Here is a 27480-nt window from a genome sequence, read left to right on the forward strand (position 1 = left end):
TACTGCTTAATGAGTACAGTGTTGGTTTTGCAAGATGAAAAGTTCTGGTGAGATGTTGCACAACAATGTGAATATATTTAATATTACTTACCGGAACATTTAAAAACAGTTATAATGATAAATTTATACTATGTTGGATTTTTTTTTTTAACCACAATTAAAAATAAAATAAAATTGGGGCACCTGTGTGGCTCAGTCAGTTAAGCATCCGACTCTTGATTTTGGCTCAGGTCATGAGCTCACGGTCATGACATTGAGCCCAGCATCGGGCTCTGCGCTGAACATGGAGCCTGCTTGGGATCTTCTCTCTCCCTCCCTGCTCATGCGCAAGCACACAAGCACGCTCTCTCTTTCTCAAAATAAATAAATAAACATTGAAATCAGTAAATTAAATTAAATTAAAAAGCAATAGAAAGCTATGGTTTTGTTTTAAGCATGGGCATGACTTGATTATATCTGAACTGTCAAATGACCACCTTTGCTGCCTTTGACCTACTGATGTAAACACATACACGATATTTGCTAATAGATCTGTTTATACTGAATTATATCAGCATTCCTGGAGTAAACCCCACTGGAAAAACTACTGTATTTCTATATACTAGCAAATCACTAAAATTGTTTCAACATGCAAATACCATTTGCCATAACACCAAACACCATGAAATACTCAGATATGGATCTAGCAAAATTTGCTGAAAACCAGAATTCCAGAAGAGAGAAATTTTTTAAAAACAGACCTTAATATATGGAGATAATCCATATGCATGGATTAATTAAACGCCAATTTTCCTCAAATTGATGTATAAAGTCAGCGGAATCCCAGTGAAATTCCGAAATTCATAATAAAAAGCAAAAGAATTAGAATAGCCAAAGCAATTTTCAAACAAAAAAGTTTGAAGATTTGACAATATCTGACCTCAAGATTTAGAAAGCTATAATAATCAAGACAGTGCACTATTGAGAAAAGGAGAAACATGCATGTCAATGAGACTGAAGAGAATCCAGAAATAAACCCGTATATACTTGGGCAAGTAATTTTCAACAAAGGTTCCAAGATAATCTATTAAAGAAGATACTCTTTTCAAAAACAAGGGCTAGAACAATTGCATATCCATATATAAACATATGACCTTCAACTCATAATTCATATCATACATGAAAATTAACTTAAAATGAGTCATACACCTAAATTAAAAAAAAACCCTAATACTGTCAAATTTCTGTACCTATAAGTTAGGTAAAGATTTTCTTAGAATGAACACAATAAACATGAGCTATTAAAAAAACCCCTCAAACTGATAGATTAGATTTCATCAAAATTTATGCTATGCTCTTCAAAGATCTATTCAGAAAATGAAAAGACAAGCCAGACTGGGAGAAAATATTTTCAGAATACACATTTGATAAAAAACAAAACAAAACAAAAAAACAACCCTCATGTCCAAAATTTAATGAACTCTCACAATTCGATAATAAGAAAAAAAACCCCACAATTTAAACAGGAAGGATTTGAAAGAGGTACCAACAGCAAATAAGCATAGGAAGAAATGCTCAACACATCACTAATGTTTAAAATGCAAAATAAGATAATAGTAGGCAGTACATACCACTGTACATCCACCGGAATGGCATTTTTAAAAATTTTCTTTTTTAATGTTTATTTATTTTTGAGACAGAGAGAGACAGAACATGAACATAGGAGGGTCAGAGAGAGAGGGAGACACAGAATCTGAAAGGCTCCAGGCTCTGAGCTGTCAGCACAGAGCCCGACACGGGGCTCGAATTCACAGACTGTGAGATCATGACCTGAGCCAAAGTCGGACGCCCAACCGACTGAGCCACCCAGGTGCCCCTGCAATGGCATTTTTTAAATTGATACTGCCAAATGACCTGAGGATGAAGAGCAACTGACTCTCATACATTGCTGACCAGAGTGCACAATGTTATAGACACTTTGAAAACAGTTTGGCAGTTTCCTAAAAAGTAAAACATCCACTTATCATGCCACCTAGAAAAATGAACAGAATCAGTAAACAGGAGGGTTCAATATGGCTGCCAAATATAAGATCAACTTACAAAAATCAGTAACTAGAATTCTCTGTGTCAGCAATAAAACAGCTACACTTAGGAAATGTAATAAATACAACAGCACTCACCATAACAAAAACTACGTGGTATCTAAAAATACAAAAGATCTGTACAAAACATGTGTAAATCTAATAAAAAACATGTTATAAATAAATGGAGCAACAGTGCTTGTTCTTGGATGAGAAAACTTAACAAAGGTATCAGTTCTCTCTCCCAAATCAATCTATAAATTAAACGCCATCTCAAATTCCAGCTAAAATTTTAAGATAAGTGATTAACTTACTCTAAATCTTATATGGAAGAATAAAAGTACATGAATAGTTAGGCTACTTTTTAAAAGCAATTTTTAAAAAATATTTATTTTTCAGAGAGAGAGCCCATGTGCTCAGGGAGGGGCAGAGAGACAGGGAGACAGGATCTGAAGTGGGCTCTGTGCTGACAGCAGGGAGCCCGATGCGGAGCTCAAACTCACTAACCGAACTGCGAGATCATGACCTGAGCCCCAGTCAGACGCTTAACCGACTGAGCCACCCAGGTGCCCCAGATTATTTTTAAAAAGATGAGGGGTGTCTGGTGGCTCAGTCGGTTAAGTGTCTGACTTCAGCTCAGGTCATGATCTCGCGGTCCGTGGGTTCGAGCCCCGTGTCGGGCTCTGTGCTGATAGCTCAGAGCCTGGAGCCTGTTTCAGATTCTGTGTCTCCTTCTTTCTCTGACCCTCCCCTGTTCATGCTCTCTGTCTGTCTCAAAAATAAATAAATGTTAAAAAAAAAAAAAAAAGATGAACAAAAAAGTGGCCTGTTCTACTAGATATTAACAGATACTTCAAAAGCAAAATAATTTAGAGATATTAGAATATGGAACACATGAACAGATAAACAGACCAATGGCATAGAATAAGGACCAAACAAGCAGGCATATATGCCACACACACACACCCTATGACGCTACAGATAAAACAAGATGGCTGTGAGTTGGTCACTGTTGAAAGTGGGTGAAGTTGAAACTCGGGTTCATACAGTATTCTCTGCACTTCTGTATATGCTTAAAAAGTTCTGTAATAAACCCAAATTCAGAACAAAGACAAAAATCAAAGCATATACTGCTTCTGTGACCCCAAGGTACTTAGATATGAGCCCCCCAGGACTTGGGGCTGGATTTTTAGGCCTAGTCAGAGATAGAAGACATGGCCTCAGGTTGCTTAAGGAGGAATACTTGGGACTGAGCCCAGATGCTCAAAGACCTGTTATACCTTAGAGAAGGCTAAAAATACTCCATTTAGGGGCACCTGGGTGGCTCAGTTGGTTGAGTGTCTGACTCTTGATTTTAGCGCAGGTCACAGTCTCATAGTTTGTGAGTTTGAGCCCTGCATCAGGCTCTGAGCCCCCTGCTTGGGATTCTCTCTCTCCTTCTTTCTCTGCCCTCCCTTGCCCCCAATAAATAAATAAACGTAAAAAATAAAGTAAAAATATATTCCATTTAGCCCAATGAAGCAGTGAAGACATTTAGCTCACATCAAAAGAAAAGATAAACAGGTCCAACAAATACTTAAAATCCACAGCCTGTATCATACCTAAATTTGTGGTCTAGATTTAATGGTATGGAATGGTATGGAAACTCTAAGGTAAGAAAATAAAATAAGTTAGTCCAGGACAACAAAAATGCCTGGGGACTCAGCAGTAGTAAAATACAAAGTAGGGATACTTCCATGAGAGGGCACATGGGAGCTCCAACAGCACACAAAATCCACTGAAAATGAGTTCACAATCAAAAATCACAAACCACAAGAGGCAACAGCCTGCCCTGTGGAAGAATCTGATCACTGGAGAACTGCAAGTAACTAGTGTTACTAGAAGTTAATGTGTAAAACGATTACATACCTTCTTAAGGAAACAGGAACAATAATGGCAAACATAGTACAGACCAATGTGCCTCCAACTCCTGAAGAATCATAAATGATCCCCAATGCCCTGAGTAAACGCCAAAGCTTGCACAAGGCCCTGTAAGGCCCTGTGACCTCTCCTATCTCTGTGACTTCATCTCCTACTAATCCCCCCTGGCTTACTCTGCTACAGCTACACAGTTGCCTAAGTCAGTCCTCCACTTGAGGGCCTTTGCACTGGCAGTTCCTTATGCATGAAATATACTTCCCCCAGATTGCCGCATGGCTCACTCCTTGACTCCTCCATGTTTCCATTCAAATGTCACCTGCTCACTGAGGCCATTTCTGACCATACTGTTTAAAACTGCAACCCGACTCATGCCCTGCTATTCCCTGCACTGGCTGACTGGTTAGTTGATTTTTACACAGTGTGTACCATCATCTCACACACACATACACATATACACACACATATACACACATATATATTATATTATCTTGTTTACTGCCTTCCACCCCAATTAAAATGTAAATTCAATGAGAAATACTGTGTCTGTTTTGATCAGTTCAGGATCCTTAGAGCCCAGAAGAGTGTCTATCATAAAGTTGGTGTTCAACAAATACTTATTGAATGAAAAAAAATGAGGAAATTAGAGAGATGATCATTCTTCAAAATATGTGGTAGAATTCTCTCATTCATTCATGCAAATACACATGAATGCTCAAACATTAACTAAGTAGTTACTTTATACAAGGGAGGATCAAGATAAGGGTATTCCTTTCTCTACTGTGGAAGTTCTTTCTTCTTTTCCTAAAAAAAAAAAAATGACTAAAACTGACTTTTCTAAAAAATAATTTACCATAAAACATTAGGATATTTTCTAAGTTACGATAAGTACACAGACAGTATAATAAAAATCACCTTTCACAGTTCAGCTTCCTGTTCCTTATTTTTATCCTTCCTTAGAACTAACTCATGTGTATGTCCACACCAACAACACCAATTTCTGTATGACTACGTGTCTAAGTGCAACTTCTTGTCTCCTACTTTCTCAGTTTATGGGTTTTGAGCATTTCTACTTATTGTTGATACCTATACCCTTGGAGATATATACAGAAATGCTAGAGGTAGGTATCAAAATTTGGAAAGACAAAAGCCAAGGACTATAATACGGTATTGTAATATCCACCTCTGCTAAATTCCAACTGTTCTCTTACTAACAGCTACATGCACGTGCATTCTGGTAACAATACAGCTTGTGCCTCATCCAAGACTTCAGAGATACAGAACACTGAACAGAATACTATATCCCTCTGACAAAAATCTCTGCTCATTATTCTCTTCAGCTAGTCTAATAATTTTCAGATGACACAGAGTATTTTTTTTTTCCTTAAGGTTACTATTGGGGCCAAGAAGGATGTTCCCTCACCTTGTTTAGGGATAAATTTGGATTTGTGCTGTATTGAGCCCACTAATAATCAGAACCTAAAATTATTAGATGCATATCACAGGAGTTTCACAATTACTACACCTATGGTATTTGAAATCCTTTGTCATGGGGGCATCTGGGTGACTCTGTCGGTTAAGCATCGGACTTCGGTTCAGATCATGACCTCGACGTTCACGAGTTTGAGCCCCATGTCGGGCTCTGTGCTAACAGTTCACAGCCTGCAGCCTACTTCAGATTCTGTATCTCCCCCTCTCTCTCTGCCCCTCCCTCGTTGGCACTCGCTCTCTCTCTCTAAAAATAAACATTAAAGATATTTTTTTAAATGTCAGCATACACTGACTATTAAAAAAAAGAAATACTTTGTCATGTCGTTTAGGAAAAGCTAAGCACACTTACACAATACCTATTTTAAATTCTATGGTATACATGCTCTAAAAAGTACTTACAGTGTATCCAAGCTGTTCAAATGTTTGTACAATTATGCAACAGGTCTCTCTCTTATTTGATTACAAAACTATTTTGCCTTTTGGGCCACAGTTAATAACTTTCAGAATAGGGTTACAGCTTCTATTATCAAGTTCTGCCTAACGCTGCCATCTAGTGATTCAGAGTGTGACTGCAGGCAAAACACATTAAATTGCTGAGGTGCTCTTTCAGAAAAAGAGCTTTAACACAGAAGTGTAAATAGTCCTTATTAAAGTTCTGTAACAATTGTTAGTAATATATTAAAAATATAAATTATTTTGTACATTTTGTTTTACAAATGTTTCAAAGATGTCACCCTACCAATCCCTTATTTAGGTCTTGTCATTTTGCCCTTATTTTAAAGGAGTCAAGATTTCTTTCATTCTGTTCCTCTTTAAGAATTTCTTAATGTTTTTATTTACTTTTGAGAGGCAGAGCATGAGTGGGGGAGGGACAGAAAGAGAGGGAGATAGAGAATCCAAAGCAGGCTCCAGGCTCTGAACTTTAAGCACAGAGTCTGATGTGGGGCTCGAGCTCACAACTGTGAGATCATTACCTGAGCCAAAGTCAGATGCTTAACCGAGTCACCCAGGTGCCCACTCTTTAAGAATTTTTAAAGTATTTTCTGGAACCCATGGGGGAGGGGAAGGAAAAAAAAAAAAAGAGGTTAGAGTGGAAGAGAGCCAAAGCATAAGAGACTCTTAAAAACTGAGAACAAACTGAGGGTTGATGGGGGGTGGGAGGGAGTGGAGGGGAGGTGATGGGTATTGAGGAGGGCACCTTTTGGGATGAGCACTGGGTGTTGTATGGAAACCAATTTGACAACAAACTTCATATATTGAAAAAAATAAATAAATAAAGTTTTTCTGGAAGTATATATTTCAAAAAATTTTAAATACTCTCTGCTCATAAGAAAGTCAAGTCAACCATTCAGACTATGTCATTTCATTTTACATTTATGCCTTTTCATTTTACAGTTTATTTCAATAGTGTAATAATTCTATATTGCACTGAATTATGGCCTTGTTATTTTATTTTTATTGAGGTAGAACTGATATAAAAATTATATTAGTTTCAGATGCACAACTTAATTATTTGGTAGTCATATGTATTACAAAATGATCACCATGGCAGGTCTAGTTAATATCTGTAACCATATATAGTTACAGAATTTTCTTTCTTATGAGAACTTTAAGATCTACTCTCTTAGCAACTCTGATATATGCAATATAGTATTTTTTTTTTCAACGTTTATTTATTTTTGGGACAGAGACAGACAGAGCATGAACGGGGGAGGGGCAGAGAGAGAGGGAGACACAGAATCGGAAACAGGCTCCAGGCTCTGAGCCATCAGCCCAGAGCCCGACACGGGGCTCGAACTCACGGACTGCGAGATCGTGACCTGGCTGAAGTCGGACGCTTAACTGACTGCGCCACCCAGGCGCCCCTGCAATATAGTATTTTTTAATGCTTAATGAATCTGTGTGTCTTCCTTGCATGGGGGTCATGCTAATTTCTGTACCCTCCTGATCTTTGTGTATGTGCTCCCAAAGTGATGTGCAATATCACTGCAATATAATCACTATGGTGTACAGTCTATCGCCAGGAGTTATTTTTATCCTATAACTGAAGTCTGTACTATTGGCTCCCTTGAGCCATTTTCCCCACCCCCTCGACCCCTGTCTCTGGCAACCATCAACTGTTCTCTTATCTATAAACTCGGTTTTGTTTGGTTTAAAATTTCACATTAATAAGTGAGATCATACAGTATCTTTCTCTGTCTGACTTATCTCACCTAGCATAATGCCCTCAATGTCCATCCATATTGTCACAAATGACTGGCTTTATTTACTATTAAATGAATATTCTAGTGGGGGGGGAGGGTGTGCACGCAATGAACCCCACAGTAAAGAAGAACATGGAATCAGAGATGCTCAGGGTTTAAAGGGCTTTCACAGGGACTTCATTCTTGCTACCTACTCAGTGTGTGGATTTCCTAGACAACAGCCCTGCCCTGTGCTTTCACTGCTAGAGTATCTTCAGTGTCCAAAGTGCAGCACCTCCCAAGCGAATCACTTTGCCTTGAGACAGTGAGTGCCGGAGTTACTGCTTACCAAGTCTAATAGCTTCCTGTAACATCTCTCTGTCGTCTTAATTCACCCTTGGCCATTTCTCTGCCCCCAAGTTTTAACTCTGCATTTTTTTGAGAAGGGGGCAGAGGGAGAGGGAGAGAGAGAATCTTAAGCAGGCTTCACACCCAGTGTGGAGCCCAACGTGGGGCTAGCTCTTACAACTATGAGATCATGACCTGAGCCGAAATCAAGAGTTGGATACCCAACCAACTGAGCCCCGCCCCCCAGGCGCCCCTGACTCCACATTCATAAAGCAGCCAGTAACTGAAGACTCTTCTCTTGCCCCCACCTTCTCCTCTTCTGCTCTCTCAACAATTTCTCACATGGCAGGTCTGCTTCCTCACCCATTCCCGATGTCGACCAGGACCATCAGATCCATACTTGTTGCCCTGGAATACCACGCATGGCATCTACAAGTACATAAACGTTAACTGGCAGTCACATCTTGATGCTATTTCATTGGTTTCCCATGGCTTTTCCAAACGTGACGCCAAAACAATTATGACATTCAGTGCTCCACAGTTGATTTCTATAGGTTGAACAAAACCTGATGTTCTCTCTTCAGTGTTTTGTATGTTCATTTTGAGCTCATGACTCCAGCTTGCTAAACCAGCTAATGTGTCATAGCTATTGCTCTTTGAAGACATGACCAGCAATTCCCCCCAAAACCCATTTCTCCCATGTATCTCTAGGGATTTGGCTGCCTTGCAAAGGACTGTTTCCCAGCCTCCCCTATGGCTAGGTGCGACTACATAACCAAGTTCTTGCCAGTGATGTGTGAGCAGTAGTGACATTTACAATTTCCAAAGCACCTGGTGAAAAAGCAATCCCTCATCCTGGACTTCCCTTCTAATTCCTCAATGCTGGCTAGAAATGGAAACATTGACAGTCACCTTGGAGGATGACTGAGTCCCACCACCTCAGTCCCTTAATGACTTCCTAGAACAAGAGTTCACTTACCTACCAGGTATGTTACAAAGAGAAAACATATCTGTTCCCTGAGTCCCTGCATTCAGAGTTTCTTTGTTACAAGAGCTTAGCCTAAAGATACTAAAACATCTTCCCAGCTTCTGTAATTTGAAAATATGATGAGCAGACATGCTATATTTTTAAAGCAATCATGGATAAACATCAGTCAGGACAAGCACAGAACAAGAACACTGTAAGAAGGTAAATGTTATTCTTCATTTTCATATTATTATAATAGCAGAGACAAACAATTCTCAGAGCATAAGAAAAAGGCACTAGCAAGTGGGAGGCTCTGAAGTAAGCCAATTCTGGAGCAGAGCTGGTTTCTGCCTACCCTATTTTACACCCTCCTGGATGATGGAGATATATTAAATACTCAAGGTACTCTTCAGATTAAATCACTGGGAAAGGTCCTTTAAAACCACATGGATTTTACTTGAAAATCTACCCTACCCTACCATTTAAAAACTTAAAGCTTTTTTTCTGGGGCGCCTGGGTGGCGCAGTCGGTTGAGCATCCGACTTCAGCCAGGTCACGATCTCGCGGTCCGTGAGTTCGAGCCCCGCGTCAGGCTCTGGGCTGATGGCTCAGAGCCTGGAGCCTGTTTCTGATTCTGTGTCTCCCTCTCTCTCTGCCCCTCCCCCGTTCATACTCTGTCTCTCTCTGTCCCAAAAATAAATAAACATTGAAAAAAAAATTTTTTTTAAAAATAAAAACTTAAAGCTTTTCAATTAATCCTTACATGAGAATATGACAAAATGAACAGACTTAAAACCAAGCCAAAAAAATTTCTGTGTATCACAGGGAACACTCAGAGTAAAAAGACAACCTACGGAATAAGAGGAAATATTTGCAACCATACATCTGATAAGGGGTTACTATCTGGAAAATATAACGAACTCCTACAATTCAACAAAAAACAAACTGATTTAAAAATGGACAATGGAAGGGTGACAGGTGAATGTCCGACTTCAGCTCAGGTCATGATCTCACAGTTCAGGAGTTGGGGTTCCACATCAGGCTCACTGCTGTCAGCACAGAGCCCACTTCAGATCCTCTGTCCCCCCTCTCTGTCCCTCCCCTGCTCACTCTCTCTCAAAACTAAATAAAACAAAAAAAAAAAAAAAAAAAACAAACAAAAAAATGGACAATGGACACAAATAGGCATTTTTCCAAAGAAGACATACAAATGGCCAACAAGCACATGAAAAGATGTTCAACATCAATAATCACCAGGGAAATGGAAATCAGACCCACAATGAGATACTGCCTCACACCCATTAGAATCACTATTATCAAAACAAAACAAAATAACAAGTGTTGACAAGGCTGTAGAGAAATTTGTACCCTTGCACATTACTGGTAGAAACAAAATGGTGTAGCCATTATGGAAAACAGTATGGTGGTTTCTCAAAAACTAAAAATACAATTAACACATAGTCTAGCAATTCTACTTCTGGGTATATACCCAAAAGAACTGGAAGCAGGGTCTCGAAGAGATAGTTGTAACCCATGTTCACAGCAGCATTAGTCCTAGAGCCACAAGGTGGAAGCAACCCAAGTGTCCACCAGCAGCCAAATGGACAAAATCTGCTGTAACACAACAGAATAGTACTTAGCCTTAAAAAGGGAGGAAACTCAGCCACATACTACAACATGGATGAACCCTGAGGACATCGTGCTCAGTGAAATAAGCCAGGCACAAAGGACAAACGTAGGATTCCACCTACATGAGGTAGCTGAGGTATCTAGAATGTAGAGTGGTTGCCAGGGGCTGAAGGGAGGGATGAGAGTTGCTGTTTAATGTGTACACAGTTTCAGTTTGGGAGAAGGAAAGAAGTTCTGGAGCTTGGTTGCTCCTCACGTGAATGTACTTAACACTACTGCACTGTATTTCATGTTGTTTTATTTTCCTGCAATTAAAACATTTAAGAAACCATATCAAATTTGTTCCAAGGCCACCTTTACGTTGAACTCTTAGTAGAATATCAGGCACAAATAACATTTAAAATGGAATCTTCTCAAGGCCCTCGCCCAGGGATACCATGTTCTACAGAGGAAAATGGTTTCCTAAAAAAAAAATGCGATGAAGGCAGATCCGGTCTATAAGCAAAAATGTTTTACCAGAGGAATGAGGACATGTCCACTACTGAATACTACCCCAATACAGGAATATTTATAAATTAGCATGAAAATATTTTCATTACCTTCTACCAATTAATGGCTTTTTAAAAATTTTATTTCAATCTCAACAAGACTTCTGATCAGATAAAAGTGAAGAACCCCAAAGCCAGCTAATCACCTCTAGGGGGCAGTAAAAGCACAGAGTTTGTTGATGAGCCTTGCCATGTGGGTCTGTAAGGCAGAATGACATACAGGAGTGATCTAACACTACTTCCAGCACGACTAGCTGGGCCGGTTCTCCTCCAACAGTAAATTGCAAGGATGTCTCTGATACTCTAATAATGTTTCTCCTGCTCAACAGTTTAACCCCAGGGCTGGTACTCCACCATTTTTGGTCTCATTCTTTGGCTTACTATGTCTTTGTGATCATAGGTGAAACATGAGGTATTCAATTCTGGGGACATGAATAGTTTTCTTTCTTACAGAAAAATAAACACATAGACACTAATCAAATCAACAGCCTATTTACTAAGGGCCTCTGATTGTGAAGCAGTCTGTTAGGTGCTCTGAAATCCCTGAAGATGGATGTGGCAGGTCCTTGTTAGCCAGACACACATACAACGTGATGAACAATACGAGAGGAGTGTGCCATCAAGGGAAAAACAGCCTCACAACCATAAGCACAGACATCAGGCACCTTTAACTCCCAGTTCTGAGAACCTCCGAGGACTATGAAGAGAAGAGGCAGGATGAAGCAGGTCCAGAGTCTGTGTCCCTGGGTCCCAACACGCACCCCTGCCAGCTGCCTTCTGAGGGTGGAAGCACCCGCTTCTCCTGTCTGTTAAGATTCTATTTAGACCGTGTGGCTCGCTGATGGCAAGAGGATGTATGAGCCAAAGGTCATCAAGACTATCCGTGTGAAAATATAAGCAATAAGAAGATAACATCACTGCAAAAGTGTAACTGACTTGTCACTGGGGCCACATTAATTTTTCAGCATAAGAAAAAGAGTTCTGGCAAATAGCTCTTCTGAGTAACCCAGATCAGTGCAGTTCTATTACCAAGGAAACAAAAGCCCGCACAACTTTTCGGTCTTCCTCTGCAGGCTGATTATAATGCCTCCAAGAGGTTCTCTACTATCAAGAACGACAGGTCTCCTCAGAGAGAGTAGGAGACCAAGTGACTGAGAGAGGGCAGTGTGGACCTGGTGTGTTCTCACGGCCGCACCTCCTGTCTGCTGCATATAAAAGGAATGGTTACAGGAGAAAGGTAGAAACAGATAAGCAAATCAGCTGGACCCATGGAACAATCTCCTAGAAATGGATAACCAAGTAAAGAATAAATAAAATAAAATCTGTTCAGAAGAGTAAGTTAACCTAAAGGTAAAGGAAAAACGAGTCAAACACACACACACTGAAAACCACCACCACGACACAAGGCATGAACAGAGGGCAAAGGCCAGGAACACGCAGGACCCCTTGGGGCTCTGGGTGCTTTGGTTCAGAGGAGGCCCCAGGCATCTATCTACACACACATTCAAGGCTCTCTGGGATGAGGTTTCCCCAAATTAATCCTGGACACATTGAGGTTTCCGGGCAGAGATGTGAGGGCACAGAGCCCCAGGTCCACATCTCTCATCTGCGGGCCTACAAAAATTCAGAGGGAGACCAAGATAAATGACTCATCACTGAGGGAAGAGTCCCTTAGAGCTGTACAGTGCCGAAGGTGGGAGACCCTTGCAGAAAGCCTCATCCCACGTCCCCTTTCTTCCAGGTGGGGAGAGTGAGAAACAGAGAAATAAACTTTTTTTTTTTTTTTTTTTTAAGATAACTCAACTAATCAGGTAGTGGCGGAGGCAGAGCTCCCATACTAACCATTCCTAGTCTGAAAATTCCCAGGAAAAATTTATATGCGCCACCAAGAAAAAAAAGGGACATCTCAGGCAGGAGAGAGACCAAGAGAACTAGTATTTTGGTGTCTAAAGCCATAAGCTCTAATGAATGAGATGATTCACAGGTAAGAACTGAGACAAGGTGTTTAAAAAAATTACTCCTAGAAACAGCTTCCAAGAAGCAGAGACAGTCAACCCAGTCTTTGCCAAGTCAAAGCTCAAGCTTTTTTAAAAACAAAAACAAAAATAGACACAACTGGGTGGCTCAGTCGATTTAAGCGTCAGACTTTAGCTCAGGTCTTGATCTCACAGCTCATGAGTTTGAGCCTTGCTTTGGGCTCTGTGCTGACAGCTCAGAGCCTGGAGCCTGCTTTGGATTCTGTTTCCCTGTCTCTCTCTGAACACCTCCCCCTCCCCACCCCCACCCCCTGCCTGGCTCACACTCTGTCTCTGTCTCAAAAAATAAATAAACAATAAAAAAATTTTTTTAATTAAAAAAAAATGAAAATAACCTTTTTGAATATGAAATGTAACACACATACAAAAAAGTGCAGCACACCCTGGAAAATCCATATGCTTCTATTCCCTTCTCCATCCTGCTCTGCCCAGGAGGCCGAGGGCACAGATTCCATCCAAAGGCTCAAGGCACTCCCCACCCCCACCCCCAGCTTCTGCTGTGTTCTGCTAATGGGGCCTCACAGCAGGTTTAAGTGAAGAGAAGCCTGAGTTGGGGTACTTATGCCATGGTTCCCTCAGGCTTACTGTCCCTCAGCAGAAAGTCATTACTGTTCTCCCGACAGCTGACTATAAGGGGCTTCTCCCTCCAGGTTCTAGTAACCTCCCCCTCCCTGGATCTCTTTGGGACTGAGCGGGGCGAGCACAAGGCAAAAGTCCCACCAGTTTCCCCTTTTCTCACAAAGCTCTGTTCTTTTGTCATGAGACCCTTACAAACAAGCACTCCTTGACTAACCTTACTTTATTTTTCCTTGACTTATTTTAAATGTTTTCTATTGATATCCTTACAGATACAAGGACAAAACAAAGATATACAGCTTAATGAATCACCACAAAACACACACTAGGGTTATTAGCAGGTGGGTCAATAAACAGAACTTGCCAGCCCTGGAATCTCTCCCGGTGTGCCCTCCTTCAAATTACATGCTCTCATAACCTTCCAGAAAGTTTCACCACCTAAGCATGAATCTCTAAAACATGTTATTTCCATTCTGTCTGCTTCTTGAACTTCACATAAATTAAATCATACAATATAAATTCCTTCACGTCTGGCTTTTTTCACTTAACACTGTATACGTAAGACTTACCCACGTTGTTGCACGCACCTTCTACCGGATTCATTCTGATTGTGAAAAGCATTCACCTGTATGTCTACACAACTGATTTATCCATTCTATAGCTGAACAATGGGGTTGTTCCTACAGCTACTGGAAATAATACTACTATGAACATTCTTATCTAGGTTTTCTGATACACAGGAGTATGCATTTCTACCTACGAGTGGAATCTGAGTCATAGGGTATATGTATCTTCATTTTACTACTTAATAACCAACAGTTTTCCAAATTTAAACTCTCACCATCAATGACCAAGAGGTCCCGGTTGGTGGAATGCACTAGTTCCTTTAACTGTGAGACCAGAGTCTATAGAAGGCCGCTATGTACCTCACGATAACCACAGAGTTCTACTCAATCAGCTGTCCTCAGGACTCCGACTGGAACTCTAGTCAATTAGTGAAATGTCACACTGCCAACTCTTGGCCTGGGGTCCTGCAGGATTTCACTAGGTCCAGGACTAATGTCACCGTCACGTAGCAGCCTTCTCCTAAGATCCTCTAAGTGAGAGAATCCTTAACATCTTTAAAGAACTCTACTTTCATTGCTGATTTAGATCTACTTTACCTAGAATTATATACCACTTTGGTTTTCTGGGTTCAATTTGTTTGCTATAAGTAACTACCTGTCTATATGTCTGTAAAATTTTTAAACTGCACAAAAGTTGCCAAGGAAAAGGAATTTGAGAATTGCTAAATTTATAATACAATTTAGGGAATCAAAAGAAAAGGAGGATGGCTGTAAGGTGCTGACATTTTTCTTAAAAACAGATTTAGACAAATAGTATCTCAATATTCTTTATCCAGAAAACACTATTTGATATAGATCCCTAATTAAAACAAAAAACAAACAAACAAACAAACAAAAAGCCAAAGAAGTCTGTTAGATACAAGTTTGAAAAAGAGAGAGGTAGGGGAACAGAAATTCCATAACCTCAAAGTGGGAAACCATTAAGGCCACACAGTAAGAGCTACCCCCGCCCCCCGCACTAGTTCAGAGTACCCCTCACTTCCCTCACAACCCTCTTCTTGAGGACAGGCTGTCCACTATCCACCCCAGTCTTCTGTAGCAATAGCCTGATGGTCACCCACACGGGGAAATACAAACAAGTACAGTGATCCCCTCGTTGCAATACTGGGGTAAGCAATTAGAACAAGACTCCCCCTTACACGTGCTGTGATAAACAGAAATACGTCAAGAACAGGAAATACAATTCTGTGGTATAGACAACTCTCTAATGCAGACCATGTTTTATAGGGATTTACTGTATAAATCTAATAACTACATCCTTTCTATATGAAATTGGCCTAACTAAACTACATTCGCTCAAAAACTGGGCTCCAGTGCTAAAATACTCACTGAAGGCTTATAACATCTAAACCAGAATTCAAAAATGGAACTGAAAAAGACTATTTCATAAAATGAAGGGAAGTGAATCCCCTAGGATATGTGAAATCCCTCTTTTGAAAGGTGAAAAAGTTCTCTTTCACTCCTATTCCGAAATAAGTGAGGAAATCATAGCTGCGTGAATAGTCCCTGAATGAGATAAATTCTTCTATCTGAATAAAAAACTCATTAGGCTCAAGTATTAAAGAAGCAAGCTAGACACTACGGAAGCTTAATTCTTGATCCATTGTTAACTTGCTGCCAATTGGTTTGGGGGCATTTTTTCTCACTGTGAGACTTTTCTAGCGTAAAGGTATTGTTAAGGGCCAGGAAAGGCCTGGAACAGAGAATGATGAAGCACTGCAGGGGTCACAGAGAGGAGAGGAGGGTCACTGCCCAGTGCCTGAGTCTCCAAATCTGCCTTGTGATTGGCAAGTTCCCTCCCATAAGTTGGCCAAAGTGTCCCTGATGCCATCACTGGGCTCAGTGATCCACCCACGACTCCCTTAAAACTCCATTTCTTCACCTACTGTTTCAGTCACATGTTCAACCAATATTTATTTTTATTTTTTTAAACTTTTTAATTTTATTTTATTTTTTAAACACAGCACGAGGAGGGAGGGGTAGAGAGAGAGGGATAGAGAGAATCCCAAGCAGGCTCCACGTGTAGCGCAGAGCCCAATGCAGGGCTTGATCCTACAACCCTGGGATCATGACCCAAGCCAAAATCAAGAGTCAGACACTCGGGGCACCTGGGTGGCTCAGTGGGTTAAGCATCTGACTTTGGCTCAGGTCACGATCTCGCGGTCTGTGTGTTTGAGCCCGGCATCGGGCTCTGTGCTGACAGCTCAGACCCTAAAGCCTGCTTCTGATTCTGTCTCCATCTCTCTGCCCCTCCCCCACTTAAGTTCTGTCTCTGTCTCTCTCTCAAAAATAAATAAAATTAAAAAAAAAAGTCAGATGCTCAACTGACAGCCACCTAGGTGACCCTCAACCAATATTTATTAAATGCTTGCTACACGTGCACATCTACAACATATGCCAACCCCCAGAAAGCTCAATGTAGTGGAGGTTAAAAGGCAAGGAAATACTCAGCAAGAATACAAACACAAGCCACTACAGGGGGAAATACCAAGCACTAAAGAAGCTTACTGGGGTGAAGAACCGACCCAGCTTCAGAGGTCAGAGAAATTCTCCTGGAAAAGGCATCACTGAAACTAAGACCTGAAGGTTGAACGACAGCTGGCCAAGCCAAGAGATGGGAGTGCAGTGGTAAGGGCGTCTCGGGCTGGCAGGACAGCACGGGAAAGGCAAGAAGAGCAAACGCAACAGGTCTCCTATGACTGAAACGAGAGGAAGAGGGAAAGGAGCTGATCCACCCTCAAGTCACAGACTTACTACAGTTTTTATCTAAGGACAAAAAGCACACGGGCCCTCAAACTGTCTTAAATTTTTTTTTAAATTTTTTTTTTCAACGTTTATTTATTTTTGAGACAGAGAGAGACAGAGCATGAACAGGGGAGGGGCAGAGAGAGAGGGAGACACAGAATCGGAAACAGGCTCCAGGCTCCGAGCCACCAGCCCAGAGCCTGACGCGGGGCTCGAACTCCCGGACCGCGAGATCGTGACCTGGCTGAAGTCGGACGCTTAACCGACTGTGCCACCCAGGCTCCCCAAACTGTCTTAAATTAAAAAAATAAAAATAAAAAACTAAGTTCATGTACGTTTCAAAACCTGACAAATCATGCATAACCAAAAATAAAGTAAAATTTTAAGACAAGCAAATGAGATGATGACTTTTTTTTAAGAAAAAAGAAAGTAAAAAATTTAATGTAATGAGGCAGGCGACGATTGGGGTTGCTCACTTCCCTTTCCATTGGTTTCACTTCCCTTCCTAGATTAAAATACTCCCAATATGTAAATTAATCCACTAAAGAATTCCAGTCCTTTCTTAGTAATTTTAAAATTTCTTAGTAATGTTTATACAAAAGGAATTATTTCTAGACTTCCATGTGACAGAAAAGGGATATGATGCACTGTGGACCAAAAAACAAAGCAAACCTATGTGGATAAATGTATATGCAAAGCAGAAGCAAATAAATGAGATTCCAATTTTAACCACTTAGAAATATTTTAACAGCAAAAGTGGATATTTTATGATTTCAAGAACTTGGTAGTAAAGGGTTAACTCTGTTTAGGAATATCTAAATTAGTACCAGGTGCCAGGTACTATGTTAAACACTTGGGATTTTTCTGGTTTAGAGTCATCACAATCCTACCAGATGAGCATTATCTCTATCCTAACTGTACAGAAACTAAGGAGGAGCAAAGACTCAGAGGGATTAGGTAACTAGACAAAGTCACACAGCTTAAAAAGTGAAGAAGCTACACTATGAATCCCATCTTAGTCAACATCAAATCTCATTCTTGGGGCGCCTGGGTGGCTTGGTCAGTTAAGCGTCCGGACTCTTGATTTCACCTCAGGTCATGATCTCACAGTTTGTTAAGATGGAGTCCCGCATTGGACTCTGTGCTAACAGTGTGGAGCCTGCTTGGGATTTCTCTCCTCTCTCTCTGCCTCACCCCGCCTCTCTAAAAATATTTTTAAAATCTTATTCTCTTTCAATAGATGATGCAGACTTTAAACATCAAAGTAAATGAACCCAATATATTTTCCTTTTTGTCTGATTCTCTTAAATATATGCCATCATTTCAAAGGGAGCTTATGCTAAGCATGACTTCATAAACAAATCACTTGTGAAAGAGAGAAACCACATCCAGGGTAAAGTCATAAGTTGAAAAAGCCTTATTTCAGACAGTACTTCCTGAAAGAGACAAAGCAGCAACTACAGCCGAACAAGTACCAACTCCTTTACCAGGCATTATATTTGAAACAACTTTGTGAAGCAACAGAAGGGCCTAAGACAAAAGAAATACTGCATTTCTTAGACACATCATTTCCAGAAAGAGCTATTTTAACACAAGATTTCTCTTTTACATTACTGGATATAATGAAAAATGTTCCTCTCCAACACAGCCTTTTGATGGGCAGAAGGTAAGTAGCATTTAATTTCATCACAGATTATCACCAAGTAATGCTATATACTTCAGAGGTATACTTCAGAGGTATAAAATAAGTCATGGGGATGAAAAGTACAGCATGGGAAACACCATCAATAATATTGTAATAAATTTGTATGGTGGCGACAGAAAAAAAAAGTAAGCTGTACTTACTAAATTTCAAAATCATTTGTCTCATTTTAATAATACATTATGGAAACTATGTTGGCAAAGGACCTTGAAATGGGTTGTGCTGTCATCTTCCTGCATTATTAATGATTTATTTATATTCAACATTGCTTTACATTAAATGTAATTTTTTTCAACTTAAGGAACATGCTAAGATGATAAATCATTAAGTATATTTACAAGCCTTTGTCACCTGGTTCCACACTGTTGTCACACTGTTTCATAAAATGTACTCAAATGCTTTTTAAAAAAGAAAGACTAGAGATAATCACTGAATCTAAAGTTTTTGAAATGCTGACTTGAAAGCCAATCACTTTTTAATATTTATCCAAAAATGTATCTGTGTGTACAGAGCATGACCTATCTGGTAATGCCTTTAAAACACGCATCACACATAGTTTTTTCAACCTTAAAGCAAATGGATACAAGTGTTGGTGACCTAAGAGCAGCTTGAGCCCAACGAGGGCTAAAAGATTTACTCAAAAAGGCTTTGTAACTATGAAATTTATGTGACAAAATTCAGGGATGAGGACAAGGGAAGTGAGTCCTGAAACAATATCAAAAGAGAAAAAAAAGATACAAATTTTCATTTACATTACAATTGCTACCATTTTTAAAAATACAATGAAAAGTAAAAGTAAGAGTCAAGACTCCAAAGTTATTCTTCTTTGTATGATACTGGAGTTTTAATTTCTCTCTGTAGTGCTTTTCTCATTTGACAGAAATTAATATTCTAGTCACACCAATATTTGGAAATTTTAGTATAGGCTATTAATACACAGAATTCCATTCCAAAATCATATCTAACTTAGATACTTGGCAAACTAGCTGTAGTCAAGAAGGAAGGAAAAAAGGGAGGGAGGGTGGGAACGGAAAAACAAACTCATACCTTGTGTGTGTCCACAGCAATTGCTCAAATTCATTTTAAATTATCAACAGCCCATGATGCCACTAACTGGACTGCTCACCACCCCCACAGCTCTCACTGGAGAGAGACTCGGGGCTGAATCAGAGACAGCCCACTGTGCAAAGTGACATTTCTGAAGGAAACTTTTCTTACACCTCCATGTTTCAAGGGGAGACCACAAGATTCCATTTCTTTGCAAGGGAGCTTATTTTTAAATCACTGCTGTTGACGTTGCACTGAGGATGATCGAAGTCTCACTCTGAGGGGCATCCCATCAATGATATTTACAATCACAACTAAACTCCTTTCCATTAGAAATGGACCCTCTTTTTGCATACACATAAAGTTATTGAGTGACTCCTAATTAACTATTTGCCTTTGATATTCCTTTTTACATTTAATTTGACAAATATACTTAAGTTTCTGTATCTAGATAGAGTGAGGGCATGAAAGCTACTACACTAGCTTCCGTGCACATCAACAACATCCACTTCTAGGATGCTGGTAATAAACACCATCTAGAGGACAGCATTAGGGACTCCCAGCTGTGCATTAAAAACGAGCTCATCTATTGTTCTAAGAGTCAGGTTCCTGATCTGTAGACTGTGGCACAACATACTGCTGTTTCTAGACCTACAATAACTGAGACAGCATAATACTAAGAAGAAATGTTTCCACTTAAAAAAAAAATAGGTTTAATGACCAACCAAGCAAGTCTTCACTGACATAGTGGAAAGTAGCTGTTGTGGGTCCTTCCTTCACTCCATCAATTCAGCAAACATTTTCTTATCGAGCACTTCCTGTGGGCTCCATAAGCAGTGGGAATACAGCCATGAAAAGTCCCTGCTCTCAAATGAGAATTCTTGTGAATTAGATACTTACATGGTTCCTTTATATTGGTTTTCTAATGCACATCTTATATATTAAGACTATATTTAATGAGTAAAAATTCATTATTTGGACATTATTAACCTGGGTCACAAAATATTTAAACAATGGTAAAAAGTAGCAAACTATTTTCAAAATTCAGAATGGCCTTCTCCCAGTTAGTCCCAATCAAAGAATGTTTATTATAAGAATACTTGCTACCCAATTTCACACTACAGGAAAAAATCATTTTTAAAAAGGTTATTCTTTAGGGGAGACGCGAGGTGAGCAGAGAGAGAAAAAATAAATTTGCCAGTGCATTATAACACACCAGACCATTTTAATAGGTTGGTGCATATTAGTAATAATACCTAAGACGTGAACTTCTTAATAAATACTAAGACACATATATTGTCTCTACAACATAAAATACTCTCACAATTAAAATCCATTGACATGCCAAGTCAAGTATGAGAGTTTTAAGCATTTACTTTTCAACAAAGGGTTTTATTCCTCCTATTCTTCTTAACTATTTTGCAGTTTCTAGGTGCCATTCCCCCAACAAGCTATAAGATGACCACTCCTCATGATCAAGCTCAACTTGGCCCTTCTAACACCTCACACCCAGAAGAATACCAGATCGCAGCCCTTGTCTTCTACAGCTGTATCTTCATAATCGGATTATTTGTTAATGCCACTGCCTTATGGGTTTTTAGTTGTACCACAAAGAAGAGAACCACTGTAACCATCTATATGATGAATGTGGCATTACTGGACTTAATATTTATAATGAGCTTACCCTTTCGGATGTTTTATTACGCAAGAGGTGAGTGGCCATTTGGAGAGTACTTCTGCCAGATTCTTGGGGCTCTGACGGTGTTTTATCCAAGTATTGCTCTATGGCTTTTTGCTTTTATTAGTGCTGACAGATACATGGCCATTGTACAGCCAAAATATGCCAAAGAACTTAAAAACACAGGCAAAGCCGTGCTAACATGTGTGGGAATCTGGATAATGACCCTGACGACCACCATCCCGCTCCTACTGCTCTATGAAGACCCAGATAAAGCCTCCACCCCCGCCACCTGCCTGAAGATTTCTGACATCATCCACTTAAAAGCTATTAACATGTTGAACTTCACTCGGCTCATATTTTTTTTCTTGATTCCTCTGTTCATCATGATTGGGTGCTATTTGATCATTATTCACAGTCTCCTTCATGGGAAGACATCTAAGCTGAAACCAAAAGTCAAGGAGAAGTCTATAAGGATCATCATCACACTCGTGGTGCAGGTGCTCGTGTGCTTTATGCCTTTCCACATCTGTTTTGCTTTCCTGATGCTGGAAGGGGAGGAGAACAGTTACAATCCCTGGGGGGCCTTTACCACCTTCCTCATGAACCTCAGCACCTGTCTGGATGTGATTCTCTACTACATTGTTTCAAAACAATTTCAGGCTCGAGTTATTAGTGTCATGCTCTACCGCAATTACCTTCGGAGTGTGCGCAGAAAAAGCTTCCGATCAGGTAGTTTACGGTCACTAAGCAATGTCAACAGTGAAATGTTATGAATGAAAAGAAGGTTTTGGTCTTTAATTTCTTTATATTCACTTTACTAACTAAGGCCAGTGGATATTCTGTATGATACTACCAAGTCCCTTCCCTCCTGAAAAAAAAACCACATGTAACACTTTTGCAAGATCTTACTACTGTGGCAACATAATTAAATATTCTGAAGTATTCTCATGAACTCATTATTTTTATTTTCAAAACTTGTATAAAACATATTCTTGAGTTACTGGGAGAAAAATATCCAGTTTGTACTTCATATTCAAGCCTTATCTAAATACATAGTTGACAACTTTTTGGATTTAATTCTACATGCAAGGGAATCGTGATTTCTACAAAGTCAGTAGGAAAAAAAAATCCACCTTCTTTTCAAAATACTTCAAATTTTCTTTTTGAGGGGGGAGAGTGCAAGTGAGGGAGGGGCAGAGAGGGGAACAGAGCATCCGAAGCAGGCAATGTGCTTACACACTGACAGCGGCAAGCCTGATGTGAGGCTCCAACTCACAAACCACATCATCATGACCTGACCTGAAATCAGATGATCAACAGACTGAGCCGCCCAGGTGCCCCCAAAATGGTTTAAATTATTAAATTATAATTTGATTAGGGGCACCTGGGTGGCTCAGTCGGTTAAGTGGCCAGCTCTTGATTTCAGCTCAGGTCACGATCTCATGGTTCATGAGTTTGAGCCCCACTTGGGGCTCTGTGCTGACAGGGTAGAGCCTGCTTGGGATTCTCTCTCACCCCATCTCTCTCTGCCCCTCCCACATGCTCTTGGCTCTCTTTCTCTCTCAAAATAAATAAATAAACTTAAAGACATTTTTTTTTTTTTTAATCGTAATTTTATGGGCACTTGGGTGGCTCAGTCGGTTGAGTATCCAACTTCAGCTCAGGTCATGATCTTGTGGTTTGTGAGTTTGAGCCCCGCATCAGGTTCTGTGCTGACAGCTCAGAGCCTGGAGCCTGCTTCGGATTCTGTGTCTCCCTCTCTCTCTCTGCCCCTCCTGCACTCATGCTGCCTCTCTCTCTCTCAAAAGTAAACAAACATTAAAAATAAAAAATTTTTAGATTATAATTTTATTAAACCAAAACCAAAGCTTCATTTGGTTTAATCTATATTCAGGACTGGTGGTCTAAATTTTACAACATTTTGTGTTCTAAACACCAAACTTCCAGGATTCCTACACAAACAACTATGTTCAACCCATCACTGTTACTTGCCACAGACCAAAATCAGCAGGAACAATCACCTGAAGGGGCCTGCAAAGGCAAGTGTCAGCAGCCCTCCCCTACTCGGAATTTTTTTTCTTTTGGAAACAGACTATAATCATTCAGTAAACACTGAGAGCCTACCATGCACCATACTCTACCTACAACTAATGCAGGAGACCTAATCCGAGACCCTGTTTCTGCCCAATAACCCAAGTTCATTCCTATGACATGAAATTTCTGCTGTATGGTGAACTATCATTCTCCAATATAGTTTAAGCTTCTTACGTGATCAAACATCACACTACGGGAGAATGATTTTTTTCCTGGGCTGTGTATCACAGTATAACAGCACAAGTCAGGGACCTTGGATTCTCATCCTAGCCTTGCCATTTAATTTCCCCTAATAAAGTAACAACCAAGTAACTTCCCATTAAAAAATTTTTTTTTAATATTTTATTTATTTCTGAGACAGAGAGAGAGCATGAGCAAGGGAGGGGCAGAGAGAGAGGGAGACACAGAATCCAAAGCAGGCTCCAGGCTCTGAGCTGTCAGCACAGAACCCAACACGGGGCTCGAGCCCACGAACTGTGAGATCATGACCTGAGCCGAAGTTGGACGCTTAACCAACTGAGCCACCCAGGTGCCCGTAACTTCCCCATTTAAAAAGAAAAGGAAGTGAACCATCATCTGTAAAGTGTATATTATTCTAAATATTATGGAAGTACGCAAATAAGCCAGCCATAACTTCCTCCCTGCTAAATCACCTTCATTACTCTTAAGATGATCACCTCCTATTGGGACTAAGAATCAAATAAATGCATTAGTTATAAATGGATTTCTATAATTAACATGGGTAAGTTAATATTCTTTAAAAAAAGATAAGCACAAAGGAGTCTAGTCATAAAAAAGAGTTTTAATACTAGAAGATCCTTTAGATGATCTTCTAGTCTTATATATAAACTAAAGTCCAATGAGGTTATGTGACTTGCTCAGCTGAAGAACCAGGCCTACAAACCAAGTTCCTGTTATGTCAACCACCAATTTTTTCAGTAATAAAAAGCAAACAAGCTCACAGAACATAAACATTCTCAAAGCTACATAAGATAAAGGAATCAAGGTGATAACTGAGATGTAGTTTCTCAACAAAGAGACAACTACTTGAAGTTTTTGGTTTGGACAGTCAAGTGAGCAAGATACCTTAACAAATATCTTAAAGATAGTTAAGTATCTTTAAACAAATAATTATTTCTGGAAAAAAGGAAATAACTCCTGTAACTTATGTATAGATTTATACGTTTATAGTCATAGCCTACTCTCAACTATACAGTCTAATCTGTTCTTATGTATTTATCATTTTTAAAATTTTATTTATTTTTAAAGATATTATTATTTTTTCAACGTTTATTTATTTTTGGGACAGAGAGAGACAGAGCATGAACGGGGGAGGGGCAGAGAGAGAGGGAGACACAGAATCGGAAACAGGCTCCAGGCTCTGAGCCATCAGCCCAGAGCCTGACGCGGGGCTCGAACTCACGGACCGCGAGATCGTGACCTGGCTGAAGTCGGACGCTTAACCGACTGCGCCACCCAGGCGCCCCTAAAGATATTATTTTTAAGTACACCCAACATGGGACTCAAACCCACAACCCCCAAATCAAGAGTCACATGCTCCACTGACTGAGCCAGCCAAGTGCCACTTATGTAATTTATTAAGTGGCAAGTTCTCTGCAATGGTTTTTCTCAATGAGAAGAACTTAATTTGGGAGCACAAAATACAGCAAAAGAGGTGCCTGGCTGTCTCAGTGAGTAGAGCATCCAACTCTTGATCTCAGGGTCATGAGTTCTAGCCCCACATTGGGTGTGGAACCCAGTTAAAAAAAAAAAATACAGTGAAAAACGTTGTTGATACAAAGTGAAAATGTATGTTATGGTTTCCACAGTAAAACTAAATAATCTACAACACAATTACAAAATAATTTTATTAAGTGATGTGATCAGATACATTTTAACATGATGTGTAAAAACTCACATATTCTGGAGGCATTTGATTCTGAGAAACAATATAATGTCCACATGTAAATACTAACAACTAAAAAATAATGGGTATACAAGGACAGGTGTGTGATGGGCAAGGAGTACTAGAAGCATCTGACGTACATAGCTTTTAATGGACCTATCTTTACTTTCAAAACATAATGGTCACATTTTCTGAATTTCAAACAACACTCGTGAGAATGTATCAGATGCTACGTATAATTTCTATGCAGAGCACTAGAAAAAGAAATGTACAGGCCTATGGTTCAAAGACCTTACTTTATAGTTTTGTGGGGCTACACTGTAATCAAGACTAGCCCTTCCACATTACAGAACGTGAGGCCATGAGTACATCAAGTAAAACCAGTCCTCCCTCAAACAGCCAGAAGGATGGCATAGAAGGCCCAGGTAATAATGACAATGACAATGACAATGTAATAAATGCTAGGGATCTTAATAAAGTTATTGGAATACACATAAAAGGACAATTACTCATGCCAAAGGGCAGCAGGGTGCAGAAAGAAAACCAAGCAGGCATGAGTGTACGTATACACAGCATGTTAAGAAAGCTGAGTGACTGACGAAGTGACACAGGACTGGGGCCAGACTATGAGGGATTTGAAGAGAAAGAAGAAAATCAGTGTGAGGTTGTTACTGCTAGGATGTTTGCATGAAAGAGCTTACTTAATTGTTTCCACTGCCTGGGAAGTATACAGTACTGACCCTCAATTTACACGAGGGTCATCTATAAACTGAGTTTAGGAAATGGAACTTAAGAGAAGTAACTTGCTCAAGATTACACACACGTAATAACGTGAGAGAGCTGGAATCTCAAATCTGGCATATCTGATGGCAAAGTCTCTGCATTCCCACTATTCCAGGCTGCTGCGATGCCATCTTGGAGGAGTCTGATTTTTATTTTGAAGGAAATGAGGATTTAAAGGATTTTAAAAGGAAGAGTGGCATGGTCAAACTTGCATTTTGGAAGGATTAACCTCTGACAACATTGCATGGGATGCTTTGAAGTGAATAGGAAGACTAGTTAGAGAATTGCTACAAAAATCTAGGCAGGAAAAGATTTGAGTTTAGACTGACCTGACAGCAGGAGGAGAGAAGATGGGGTGAATGAGTGATTTACACAGGACTTCGAACTAACAGGACCCGGGCCCTATGCTGTCAACAGGGATGGAAGCCCAGAGATGAGAGCTCCAGAACAGGACAAATTTTCTCTGAGTCATAGAAGGCACCAGGAAATATAACTCTAGCAAGATCAGGAGAGGAACATGGACTGGAAATAACTGGGACACAAACAACAGATGTTAACTGTGAAGGAAGTCATGGGAATGGGCAAGAAAGCCCGGAGTGAGCCACAAGCAGTAGAGAAGGTCAAAAAGGACCAGCAGAGAACAGTGTGCTGGGGCTCGAGGGAGCAGGTTAGTTCATGAAATAATGGGAGGTCAAAACCATGTATGAGCTACTGAAAGGTCAAATAAAACAACTGAAAATAAGCCACTGGCTTTAAAAATTAGTCAGTTACACAGGGGATAAATCACTGCAATCTATTCCCGAAATCATTATTGCACTGTATGCTAACTTGGATATAAATTAAAAAAAAAAAAATACATACGTAAAATTAAAAAATAAAAAAAATGAGTTACTGGTGACATTTATAGGAGAAGTTTTAATAATAGTGAGGTTAAAAAAGAGAGAATTAAATAGAAATGAAGAATTGTAGAGAGTGCAGATAAATTTGGCATTGGTGGAAAAGAAACGGTAACGAGATGTTACATGAAAAATACTGCAAATTATAAAGCAGGCTGACAACAAAAAGAGAAGTTTCCTCTCCTGAGCTTTTGATGCTTCGCTACCATCAAATGAAAGATGTATTTACAAAATACAGAGTTTGT

The 27480-nt window shown here is 39.8% G+C and overlaps 2 protein-coding genes and 1 long non-coding RNA gene across 9 annotated transcripts in view; 2 read left to right on the forward strand and 1 right to left on the reverse strand.

Moving 5' to 3' along the window:
• Positions 1–27480, reverse strand: part of UBAC2 (UBA domain containing 2) — a 196924-nt gene that overhangs the window by 121363 nt on the left and 48081 nt on the right. The gene's annotated exons all lie outside the window — the stretch shown is intronic.
• LOC121037769 (uncharacterized) lies at positions 6649–27223 on the forward strand. Its single transcript, XR_005793962.1, has 2 exons — positions 6649–6690; positions 27107–27223. It is a non-coding gene; the product is annotated as an uncharacterized LOC121037769 (long non-coding RNA).
• Positions 18283–22508, forward strand: GPR18 (G protein-coupled receptor 18). The gene is made up of 2 exons (XM_040487176.1): positions 18283–18792; positions 21301–22508. The coding sequence occupies exon 2, from the start codon at positions 21334–21336 to the stop codon at positions 22327–22329; it is 996 nt and encodes a 331-aa protein (XP_040343110.1). The 5' UTR covers positions 18283–18792; positions 21301–21333; the 3' UTR covers positions 22330–22508.

This window comes from Herpailurus yagouaroundi, unplaced genomic scaffold (genome assembly GCF_014898765.1).
Source record: "Herpailurus yagouaroundi ecotype Mexico unplaced genomic scaffold, PumYag 164, whole genome shotgun sequence".
Taxonomy (NCBI): Eukaryota; Metazoa; Chordata; class Mammalia; order Carnivora; family Felidae; genus Herpailurus; species Herpailurus yagouaroundi.

Bases quoted from the DNA above. Each gene is read 5' to 3' on its own strand.
- GPR18 (XM_040487176.1), top strand. From the start codon at position 21,334: ATGACCACTCCTCATGATCAAGCTCAACTTGGCCCTTCTAACACCTCA.